The 12,646-nt window shown below is 41.9% G+C and overlaps 1 protein-coding gene and 1 long non-coding RNA gene across 2 annotated transcripts; both read right to left on the reverse strand.

Moving 5' to 3' along the window:
- Positions 1–265: 265 nt before the first annotated feature.
- Positions 266–5,341, reverse strand: LOC109871347 (uncharacterized). Its single transcript, XM_031816562.1, has 3 exons — positions 2,108–5,341; positions 1,902–1,980; positions 266–451 (listed from the first exon to the last, which is right to left on the reverse strand). The coding sequence occupies exons 1-3, from the start codon at positions 4,808–4,810 to the stop codon at positions 297–299; spliced, it is 2,937 nt and encodes a 978-aa protein (XP_031672422.1). The 5' UTR covers positions 4,811–5,341; the 3' UTR covers positions 266–296.
- Positions 5,342–6,586: 1,245 nt separating this feature from the next.
- LOC116362230 (uncharacterized) lies at positions 6,587–7,221 on the reverse strand. The gene is made up of 3 exons (XR_004207745.1): positions 7,066–7,221; positions 6,914–6,950; positions 6,587–6,637 (listed from the first exon to the last, which is right to left on the reverse strand). It is a non-coding gene; the product is annotated as an uncharacterized LOC116362230 (long non-coding RNA).
- Between the last annotated feature and the right edge of the window lie 5,425 nt (positions 7,222–12,646).

Consider the following 12,646-nt stretch of genomic DNA (forward strand, 5'->3'; position numbering starts at 1 on the left):
TAACTGACCTAAGACAGGGATTTTTTTACGAGGATTAAATGTCAGGAATTGTGAAAAAACTGAGTTTAAATGTATTTGGTTAAGGTGTATGTAAACATCAGACTTCAACTGTACATAGAAGTGCACACTATTCTTATTGTTTTTTAATGTATCTTAAAAGTAAAAGTAATATAGTCAACTATACAACTTCTACTACTACTACACTTTATATCATCCAATAATATATAATGAAAAACACTCAACATGAAGAATTTATGCAATTATGTTAATTTCAAATATTTATTTTGAAATATAGATTAGGTCCTCTTCTTTTTATAGCAGGAAGTAAAAGGACTGGACAAGGCTTTGCCTATAGCTGAAAACATCCTGGAAATGAGCGAACGCTTCCTTGGTTTCTTCTTGGTGGAGCATACACTCTCTGTTCGGCAGGATTGTTGATCATGGAAAATTGCTGGGGAAAAATGTAAACATAACATTTTCTTTAACTGATCCTAGTTAGTGTGAATAATTAGTATTGCATTATTATTATTTAAATTGTAATATTCTACATCATTTACAAATGTAGGGCGGCAGGTAGCCTAGCAGTCTCAATCCGCCTATTTAACACAGAAGTGTTACATAGGCCCCCCCAGGGCTTAGTCTGTTTAGTGCCAGAAAGAAGGGGATAAAAACATGCAAAAATATATATACATATAAATATATATATATATTAGTAAACAGGAAGTTATATATATATAAATAAATATATATATATATTAGTAAACAGGAAGTTATATACATATAAATAAATATATATATATATTCGTCAACTTTGTTATATCTCTCAGATTTAGGACAGACACTTTCCATGTAGTGAATATGTTATTCAATGCATTTGTATCGGCTATTAGCAGTAAGGACGATACAAACCCCTCGGCCTAGACAGGGCTTAGACTCTTGTGGATTAAAAAGCATGATCATTACAAAGGTGCATCTAGTGCTGTGGACAATAAAAAGGCCACGCTAAAATGTGCAGTTTTGTCACACCACACAACGCCACAGATGTCTCAGAGACAGAGACTGAGAAAAATAGGAGCAAGGAAAAACGCTGGTTGACTTGTTTTGAGGGAGCGTGCAATTGGCATGCTGACTGCAGGAATGTCCACCAGAGCTGTGGCCAGAGAATTGAATGTTTATTTCTTTACCATAAGCCGCCTTCAATGTCGTTTTAGAGAATTTGGCAGTATGCCCAACCGGCCTCACAACCACAGACCAAGTATATGGCGTTGTGTTGGCTGTAAGGGTTATGGTGTGGGCAGGCATAATCTACGGACAACGAACACAATTGCATTTTATCAATGGCAATTTGAATGCACAGAGATACCGTCACGAGATCCTTGGGCCCATTGTCGTGCCATTCATCCACCGCCATCACCTCATGTTTCAGCATGGTAATGCATGGCCCCATGTCGAAAGGCCTGCATACTCACCAGACATGTCATCCATTTAGCATGTTTGTGATGCTCTGGATTGACTTGTACAACAGCGTGTTCCAGTTCTCACCAATATTCAACAACTTCACACAGCTATTGAAGAGGAGTGGGACAACATTCCATAGGCCACAATCAACAGCCTGATCAACTCTATGCGAAGGAGAAGTGTCACGCTGCATGAGGCAAATGGTGGTCACACCAGATACTGACAGGTTTTCTGATCCACGCCCCTACCTTTTTTTAAGGTATCTGTGACGAACAGATGCATATCTGTATTCCCAGTCATGTGAAATCCATAGATAAGGGCCTAATGAACATATTTCAATTGACTGATTTCCATATATGAACTGTAACTCAATAAAATCTTTTAAATTGTTGCATGTTGCGTTTATATTTTTGTTCAGTACACATTTGAGTGTATTGACTTACCTGTTTCACTGACGGCAGGGGTCTGGTTCTGGGAAGGTGTTGGAGTGCAGTGGTTCTTCTTGTTGACCTTCTTTGTACACTGGGTAACAAACAGTCATTTATACAGTAGGAGAAATTGCACACAAAGGGTATCAGTGTTTACCATCATACTGTACGTAATGAATAAAGAATAATCTTAAAAATGTGTATTTTGATGACATATGTACCTTTGGGTTGAGTCCACAGAGAGCGCTGAATCTTCCTCTCTTCTTTTCCTTTCTACCAGTTTTTGGAAGCCCAGAATTACCTACCTCGTCACTGCCAAGTGCATTGCGTGATGACAACTGGGTCATGGAGGGAGGTGAAGAGCTAGCCTCATTGCATTTCGTTAGTAGTTCCCTAGTTAATGATTTGACCAGGGCATCGTCAAATGCATAATCCGTTGACTTCATTGCAACCTGGAGCATCTTCTCTGACCCAAATTCTTGAAGAAGCCCCTTGTAGACAGCCTTGAAAATCTTTTTGATTTTCAGATTCTGGGGGTAGGCTTGAGTTGGTTCAAGGCCTGAGGTGCCACAGAACTCAGACAGAATCCTCTTTGTGAGAACTCTTGATGTTTCACCAATGTCAGAGGATTCCAGTAATGTGATAGGGGTGATCATTGACAGCAGTCTAACAATCAGAAAAAGTACCAAAGAGGTGTAGTCATTGCTAGTGGAGTCAAATGATGCATGTGTATCAGAGTCCATGGCTGATGGAGTTGATGGATGCACAGAGGCACTAGACATCTCCAGATCTTTGTTGTCCATCTTGGATTCCACCTCTCCTAAAACTTGAATATCCACAGTTCCACCGTTGTGTGTGCTGCTGCCAGACAGAGAGGGTCCAGGCAATGATTTGGAACTAGACTGACGGCTAGTGGTCATGAGAGCCGGTCTGTCAGAGTCAAGTGTTCCAGCATCAGTTGGGGACAACCCATTGATTATGTTCATCAACTCTGATAATTCTTCTGATGAATTGGAGGCCACAGAACAGGTATCCATGACCTGATCGACCATTATATTGGTGAAAAGGCTCTTTGTGTCAAAGTAAACCTGTGAGGAACTAACGGAGATGGCAGAAGAGCTCGGCATATGCCAACTTGTTTCCTGCAGAGAATCATCAGAGATGATAGTTTGGCAGAAATCGGATCCTTGTGATGGTGGAGGAAGCCAGAAGACAATCTGCTGTAGCAGACGTTTTATTGACTCCGTAGCAAAGGAGTATACAAGGTCAGATGGAAACTCCCTGGATTCTTCAGAAGCATTCAATCCTGTCTTCAGCTTCAAAAGAATAGAGTCAGACACGCTCTTGCCAGCTGGCACAAAAAGAGCCTGTGGGGTGTTGTGACTTTTTATGAGCTCATAAACTTTGTCAGTGAGCTCATGTGAGAAGTTCTGAAGACCGTCCCTGGGGCTGAGTCTCGCAAGTCTTCTTGTAAAAGAAGTGACATCATCTGCAGTGGCTATGTGTTCCGTATCTTCTCTTGGAATGACCTCCATAACAGTGTCAACTATGGCAGAGATGGTTTGCCTTGTGTAATTTGTTGACCCTTGTGAATGAGTTGAGGAGTCACTCATATCAATGACCGAACTCCTAATGATAGGATAATATATTTCAACAGGCCACTCATTGGGGACTGGAGTGCCTGGAAGAGAATTTGTAAAATCACTCCGGGACCCTCTGGTCATGGCAGAGGTGATGGACAGGGAGGACTTTGAGGAGGATGGCCGGTGTATCTCGTGTCCATCAGTTCTCACCATGTCAACATCCTCCAACATGGAGCCCACGATGGAACGAGTCAAGAGGCCTTTCTCTGAGGTGCTCATCCTCTCTGACATAGACACTCTCCTCTGGATTGTCATCAGAGTCTGACTAATTAAGGCTTTGGAATAACTTACCATGCTGGTCTGGCTGCCTTCATGTTCACTGTAAGTCATTTGTGTAGAAGTAGCTGTTCTGCATATGGATTCGGCATGTTTGGGGGCCTCAACCACATTGTCTAGGAGGACCGGTTGTTGCTTGGCAAAAAAATCCTTGACCTTGATGAACACATTGTTGAACAGGTTTACAGTGCCTGGCCAAATGATCTTTCCTTTCACATTGGCCCCGTTCTGAACACTGACAGGAAGGGTTGAAGCTGACAGGGATCTCTCTAACTGGCCAGACACTGAAGCATCAGACATTTTAGTGATCTGGGTGAAGCTATTAAGGTCTTTAGTGATGCTTATGACGATGTTGGATGCTGCAGAATTGGTGTGCAGAGAAGAGGTGAACAAAGGTGGAGTTCCACTCTTCTGAAGGATTTTGATATCTCTATCATCACCATCGTTACTGGACTCTGCACAAATGTCTGCACTTCTACCATCAAGGCTGGTATTTACAATGCCAATTAACCCTGATTGAAGGATCCCACCAGCCATATGTGAGGCTTTCATTTGAAACTCATCAGTACATAGTTTGTCAAAGGCTGTGGATTTAAGACTTCTAGAGGATGCCTCCTCCTCATCATTGTTGATCTCACCATGCAAATTGTCCTGTGTATTGACAGCATAGTCATCAACAGATAAATATGATTTGGAGGCGGCAAGGACGTCAATCTGAGAAACAACGGCATCCAAAAGCTTGGACAGGTCTTCTGTATCTCCTTTTAGGCTAGAGAGGCATTCCTCCATGGATTCCTCAGAGTGATACACAGTGAGGATCTGACTAATGACCTCCTTGGTACAGGTTTGAAGGTCCGCTTGGATTTCAAGAGAATCCCTATTACAAGTCACCTGAGAATCTAAACTTTCACTAGGAGCCTGTTTGAGAGTCTCATCATGTATTGGTGTAACACCATCGATGACCTTTACAGAGTCTTGGCAGGGAGTGAGAAAACGCCTCAGCATTTCTCAAAATCTATGATATATAATACGAGCCGCATGAAGGGTGCTCACTTTTGAAATTCTGAAATTTTCAGAGTGATGTGCCTGCATGGACTGAACAATAGTCTCCACATCTGTTACAAAAGTGTCCAGCAATTTAGATGCTTCAGAGTCTCCCAGTAAGCTGTTTGTAAAGGGGTTGACAGATCTCAGAGCTTCGCTCACTGCCTTTCTAGCCTTTGTCTGGAAAGACACACTGGAGAGTTTCTTCATATTTATAACTGGAAGACTCAGGGTAGATTCACTGTTGGTGGTGCTGTCCTGCAGACCAAGTGGAAAAGTGAGATGGGAGAGACATTGTTCACTGTCTAACAACTCAGATGGTGAGGGGGAACACGAACTGGTGAAATCATTCAAGTCAGACATGATGCCATCCACGAATAGAATGGCCTCCAGAGACTCTTCAGAATCACACTCTCCAACAGAAGATGAGAACTTCTCCATCACCTCAGTCTTATACAAGACAAGAACCTGGCTGGCAATCGCTATTGTGGTGTCAAGGAGGACTTGGTCTTGCAAATACTTTTTGAGAGCCAAGAGAGGTTTTGGGGTCTCACTTTGTCCTTTTTGTTCATTGTTCTCACCTATCCGAGGAGTTGGACTAGATGATATAGTGCCAGAACAACATGATGTACAACCCCTGAATCTTTTAACAATCTCCCGGATCGATTCAGTGGCCTTGGTCTGAAACTCCTCAGTGAGTAGTCTATCCATACTTTGTGTTGACAGACGAAGACTAGATTTGGCACCTTTGATATTGAGGTTGCTCTCTCCTTGTTTTAGCATCTCCTCAGGACTTTTACAAGCTTCAAGCATCTTCATATGGTCAGCAACAACACAAAGCAGTTCCCTCTTGTCGGGGTCATTTTCTTCCTTATTGCTGAAGTTCAAAACAGTGCCACTGAGGGCTGTCATGACCTGTCCTGTTAAATGTGTCATATCCACCTCAACACCATCCTCTCTGAGAACAACAATCTGCTCAACACTCTTCCCATTAATATACATCTGAAGTATGTTGGAAACGCCAGACACCATCTCCTCAACAACCTTGGTTCTGGAGACACCACCACTGGCAAAAATAACAGGGGACATTCGGCCAGAGATGGGAGTTTGGATGGCCACAGAGATTATGGAATTGACGTTCTTTGACACTTCAACAATAACCCGGGATAGACTTTGAGTGTCTACCTGGTCCTCTCTTTGGATACAGAGGACATTGTTCAGCGACTCTTTGAAGGAATCCTGGACACCAGTGAGGAGACTGTCCTCAGTAATCCCAAAAAGTCCCTGAGTGGCTCAGATTATATAGACTCACCATCTCCCTGAGTATTTTGCAACACTGTCTGAGACCTTTGAGAATACAAAGCAAACAATACAGCATTCCATATTCAATAGTAGACACGGTAGTGACATTAATACATCATTCAGTAATCAATAAAATTGGTCATTAAGAGTAAACTGTTATACAGATAACAAAACATATTTTCACAAAATGGGTTATGAATAGTTAGGTGAAACCGGTTTCTTTAGGAATGACTGAACATACCCATTACGTGAGGAGCTTGATTTGGCCGTGCAAGACCTTGAGGATTTGCTGCTGCCTCTCTTGCGAACCTTCAGGTTTGTGCTAGAGGATCTCTCTGATTCTGTCAGAGACTTGCTGGATACTGGAGACACATGGCTGTATATCCGTACAAAACGGAAAATTGCAGGGATGATGACCTCCAGGATGGCCTCAGATACAAACCGCACAATCTCCAGGCACATCTCTGCAAGCAATGCCCTCATCACCTGTAGGACCGAAACAGCGTAGGTAGATTACTCATAGCCGGGCTCTGAAACCAAGCTCCTCGAAGAGATACCAACAATCTCACATATGTTCATGAGAATCATGAAAGTGGCATACATTGGAAAGCATGAAAAGCAGTAGGCTACTAAAAATCTCTTTGAATGAAACTGTTTGTGATAATGTGGATGATACTGTAGATAGATAAAAGGTTTGTATCTAATATTCTTGAAACATCTATTAATATATCTATTAATCATGTTCAGGGTTAAGGGACTTACAGGGTCCATCCTGCCAATGCTTAACTGCCTCCATTGCCTATAGGAGATAATTAGATGTTTTTAGCACCAAAAAGCACACCAACACACATACAATTTATAAAATCCTCCAGATGACATTGCATTCAAATACTACAATAGAAGTTTGGACATACTCCTCAGTAAGTTTTTCCAGAAACCGGATGATAATCGGGTTGAAAGCATCCGGATCGATTGGCGGGAGGTCAAGAGCCCTGGTCTGACAGGCCCTGGAGACACACTCACTTAGGATCTTCTCATTAGATTGTCCCTGGTGAGATGTCCCCTGAACTGCCATCACAGAGAATTCCACAGATGTAGAGGGACCTGTGTGCAAAGCAGCATTCACCAAGGTAAAGAAGTCAGAAAACATGTAACCTCCTGAGGCAAATATGTATTAGCCAACTTTGTGTACTTTGTGAAGTTAAGTACCCAAGAAAGTATAACATGTGCACTCTGCTATTAGTCCTCTGCTCAATAGATGTCCATACTAAATTACATTTACATGCAAAAGGATTACATTCAGTGAAATTAGAGTTTCATTTATGACCTGCATCAGTGATCTGCTCCACTTTGTTCTCTTGGTCCTCTTGGCCTAAAAAGACAATACAGTCAATGATATACACGTAGATACTGTATGAAGCCATTCCAATACAGCCCTTTGAGTAGAGCAAGGGTAAGACTGATTGCAGGGCTGTCCCCGACAAAAAAAATATTTGTCGACCGAGAGTCATCCTGTTCTAATGTTAAAATGTATTTTTCCATATCAGACACAGCCTATGTGTTTGAATACAATCACCTACATAGGCACTGAGCTTGGCTGATGCTTTAAGCACACTGTTTAATTAAATAATTAAGACACACAAATGACTCAAGAAAGAGCCCGATGGTGACACTGTATTAAAAGAAATGACAACGAGTGCCTGTGTGACAGGTGCACGTTGTCTCGCTCTCCTCCCTACTGCAGCGAAAAGGCACCACATAACAGCAACTGTTTATTGTGCTGTCCATGCTGAAGACGCAATATCATTTCAGCCATTTAGTTTCTTCCTTACAGTTCTGGAAACGTCTTCTTTACAGTTCTGGAAACTTCTTCTTTACAGTTCTGGAAACGTTAGAGTGTTTTCTATCCTAATCTGACAATTATATGCATATTCTAGTGTCTGAGGCTGAGAAATAGGCCGTTTCAAATGGGTATGTTTTTTAACCAAAAACGAAAATACTGCCCCCTACGCGCAAAAGGTTAAGCAAATGTTAAGCAATACCAGTCTGTTCTAACGACTAAAAATTATAAAGCCATTATTACAGCATAGCAAATATTAAAAACAGCCGAATCTGTGAAATTGCTTAATTCAACATTTTGCCGGTGCATGAGGCTTGGTGCTCACAGAATCAGTAGGCTATTAAACAAATACTCAAACAGGCAATAGAAGCTGTCTTACTCCTGTATATATGTATACAGTACCAGTCAAAAGTTTGGACACACCTACTCATTCAAGGCTTTTCTTTATTTGTACTATTTTCTACATTGTAGAATAATAGTGAAGACATCAAAACTATGAAATAACACATATGGAATCATTTAGGTACCAAAAAGTGTTAAACAAATCAAAATAGATTTTATATTTGAGATTCTTCAAAGTAGCCATCCTTTGCCTTGATGGCAGCTTTGCACACTCTTGGCATTCTCTCAACCAGCTTCACCTGGAATGCTTTTCCAACAGTCTTGAAGGAGTTCCCACCTATGCTGAGAACTTATTGGCTGCTTTTCCTTCACTCTGTGGTCCAATTCATCCCAAAACAAAACAATTGGGTTGAGGTTGGGTGATTGTGGATGTCAGGTCATCTGATGCAGCCCTCCATCACTCTCCTTCTTGGTCAAATAGCCCTTACACAGCCTGGAGACGCAAACCAGATGGGATGGCGTATCACTGCAGAATACTATGGTAGCCATGCTGGTTAAGTGTGCCTTGAATTCTAAATAAATCACAGACAGTGTCACCAACAAAGCGCCCCCACATTATCACACCTCCTCCATGCTTCATGGTCGGAACCACACATGCGGAGATCATCTGTACGCCTACTCTCACAAAGACATTGTTGGAATTTGGACTTATCAGACCAAAGGACAGATTTCCACCAGTCTAATGTCCATTGCTTGTGTTTCTTGGCCCAAGCAAGTCTCTTCTTATTGGTGTCCTTTAGTAGTGCTTTCTTCGCAGCAATTTGACCATGAAGGCCTGATTCACGCAGTCTCCTCTGAACAGTTGACGATGAGATGTGTCTGTGACTTGTACTCTGTGGAAACATTTATTTGGCCTGCAATGTGAGGTGCAGTTAACTCTAAAGAACGTATCCTCTGCAGCCGAGTTAACTCTGTCTTCCTTTCCTGTGGCGGTCCTCATGAGAGCCAGTTTCATCATTATGCTTGATGGTTTTTGCGACTTGATGGTTTTTGCACTTGATGAAAAGTTCTAAGTTCTTTAAATTTTCCGGATTGACTGAACTTCATGTCTTAAAGTAATGACGGACTGCTGTTTTTCTTTGCTTATTTGAGCTGTTCTTGCCATAATATGGACTTGGTCTTTTACCAAATAGGGCTATCTTATGTATACCAACACTACCTTGTCACAACACAACTGATTGGCTCAAATGCATTAAGAAGGAAAGAAATTCCTTTACTTAATTTTTTAACAAGGCACACATGTTAATTTATGAAATGCATTCCAGGTGACTACCTCATGAAGCTGGTTGAGAGAATGCCAAGCGTGTGCAAAGCTGTCATCAAGGCAAAGGGCTACTTTGAAGAATCTCAAATGTAAAATATATTTTGATTTGTTTAAAAAAAAATTGATACCTACATGATTCCATATGTGTTATTTCATAGTTTTGATGTCTTCACTATTATTCTACAATGTAGAAAATAGTAAAAATAAAGAAAAACCCTTTCGACTGGTAATATATACACTGCTCAAAAAAATAAAGGGAACACTAAAAAAACACATCCTAGATCTGAATGAATGAAATATTCTTATTAAATACTTTTTTCTTTACATAGTTGAATGTGCTGACAACAGAATCACACAAAAATTACAATGGAAATCAAATTTATCAACCCATGGAGGTCTGGATTTGGAGTCACACTCAAAATGAAAGTGGAAAACCACACTACAGGCTGATCCAACTTTGATGTCATGTCCTTAAAACAAGTCAAAATGAGGCTCAGTAGTGTGTGTGGCCTCCACGTGCCTGTATGACCTACCTACAACGCCTGGGCATGCTCCTGATGAGGTGGCGGATGGTCTCCTGAGGGATCTCCTCCCAGACCTTGACTAAAGCATCCTCCAACTCCTGGACAGTCTGTGGTGCAACGTGGCGTTGGTGGATGGAGCGAGACATGATGTCCCAGATGTGCTCAATTGGATTCAGGTCTGGGGAACGGGCGGGCCAGTCCATAGCAGCAATGCCTTCCTCTTGCAGGAACTGCTGACACACTCCAGCCACATGAGGTCTAGCATTGTCTAGCATTAGGAGGAACCCAGGGCCAACCGCACCAGCATATGGTCTCACAAGGGGTCTGAGGATCTCATCTCGGTACCTAATGGCAGTCAGGCTACCTCTGGCGAGCACATGCACATTTGTGGCCTGCTGGTGGTCATTTTGCAGTGCTCTGGCAGTGCTCCTCCTGCTACTCCTTGCACAAAGGCGGAGGTAGCGGTCCTGCTGCTGGGTTGTTGCCCTCCTACGGCCTCCTCCACGTCTCCTGATGTACTGGCCTGTCTCCTGGTAGCGCCTCCATGCTCTGGACACTACGCTGACAGACACAGCAAACCTTCTTGCCACAGCTCGCATTGATGTTCCATCCGAGCTGCACTACCTGAGCCACTTGTGTGGGTTGTAGACTCCGTCTCATGCTACCACTAGAGTGAAAACACCGCCAGCATTCAAAAGTGACCAAAACATCAGCCAGGAAGCATAGGAACTGAGAAGTGGTCTGTGGTCCCCACCTGCAGAACCACTCCTTTATTGGGGGTTTCTTGCTAATTGCCTGTTGTCTATTCCATTTGCACAACAGCATGTGAAATTTATTGTCAATCAGTGTTGCTTCCTAAGTGGACAGTTTGATTTCACAGAAGTGTGATTGACTTGGAGTTACATTGTGTTGTTTAAGTGTTCCCTTTATTTGAGCAGTGTATATGGATGATTTACAAAGCCAGGCACATTTAACAATTAGGCTTTTGATTATAGACCTAATTTAGTTGGGTTTTCCTCTCTCCTCAATTTTCTTAGACAATTAGGCTAAGGCCAGGGCTGTTTCCCCGTCTCTGCTACTGCTGCTGCCTCTGCAGCATTGTTCTCAATCCCAATATGCTGGTTAACTTTGTTATTATGCACATAGCAACATAGGAAAGGGCGGCAATTCTACGGAGGGCGGCAATTCTACGGAGCACTGAAGATATCACAAATATCCAAATATCACAAATATCACAAATATCCACATCTCTGCTCAATCTATTCCCTTACCTTGACTTTATTTATTTTCACGGCATCCTGCTGCATCTGAGGCAGGGGATCCTTCTTCACCTTTTCCTCATCTTCATCATTCTGATTATCAACAAAATCTCTCTCAGCCGCATCACTATCAGTGTTCTGTTCAACTGTGGACCTGTTGGCACTGGTCCTCCTTTTGGTCTAAAAAGACAATACAGTCAATGACATACTGTATGTTGCTATACAGGCCTTTGAGAAGAGCTACAGTAAACCATTGGTGATTGAATATTAAAAGATGGAAGTCTGTTGTAAGGACAATTTACCCTCCAACCTCACAACAACATGTTATATGGCATATTGGACAGGTTTAAAGTGTGGACATGTAAGACCCCAGATTTCCCTTTCTCTCCTCAGTCTATTCTCTCACCTTAACTTTTCTCCTTGTCACAGCCTTCAGCTCGATCTGAGGCAGGGGATCCTTCACTTCACTATCTTCTGGATAGTTTAAACCCAGGATATCATTCTTCATTTTCTGGACTTGACCTTCCAAACTTTGATGATCATGTGGATCATCTTCATTTAAACTCTGATTGGAAGAAATTAGACCATTCTTTAAATGCTCATGGATATGGACAATATACCACAGCTAAGAGCTGTTCTTACACGTGACACAAAGCACAGTTATTATAAACTGGTTACCAACTTAATTAGAAGAGGACAAATAAATGTTTTACGCTCTGATATACCATAGCTTTCAGCCAATCAGCATTCAGGGCTCAAAACACCCAGTTTATAATGGCCAATATATAAAAAAAATAACAGAACAGGTCTTCGCTATAAATACACATAGATTCTATTGCCTGATTTCAAGATTCGTAATTAATGCGTTCTGGAGTCACCTATTATTATTATAATTTAGGTAGAATTATGATAGCCTACTACTGTTATCTTTGCAAGGATCATATTTGACGGTAGGGGTGCCGCAAGTAGTGGCAGCTGGGTGGCGGTGTGGGCTAATATTATCATTTTTAATATTGTAAAAAAATGTATGCATTATAATAACCTATGGGACATAGGTTATTATAATGCATACATTTTTTTACAATATTAAAAATGATAATATTAGCGGCACATTAACGTTAGCCCACACCGCCACCCAGCTGCCACTACTTGCGGCACCCCTACCGTCATGTCCTGTAAACCCTGTGGTTCCTGACGCAGCATAAA

Source organism: Oncorhynchus kisutch, unplaced genomic scaffold (assembly GCF_002021735.2).
Source record: "Oncorhynchus kisutch isolate 150728-3 unplaced genomic scaffold, Okis_V2 scaffold824, whole genome shotgun sequence".
In the NCBI taxonomy this organism is placed as follows: domain Eukaryota; kingdom Metazoa; phylum Chordata; class Actinopteri; order Salmoniformes; family Salmonidae; genus Oncorhynchus; species Oncorhynchus kisutch.

Bases quoted from the DNA above. Each gene is read 5' to 3' on its own strand.
- LOC109871347 (XM_031816562.1), bottom strand. From the start codon at position 4,810: ATGCTGAGGCGTTTTCTCACTCCCTGCCAAGACTCTGTAAAGGTCATC. The intron at 1,981-2,107 runs GTACATATGTCA...TTTGTTACCCAG, and splicing joins TCTGTGGACTCAACCCAAAG to TGTACAAAGAAGGTCAACAA. The intron at 452-1,901 runs GTAAGTCAATAC...ATTTTTCCCCAG, and splicing joins CCCTGCCGTCAGTGAAACAG to CAATTTTCCATGATCAACAA.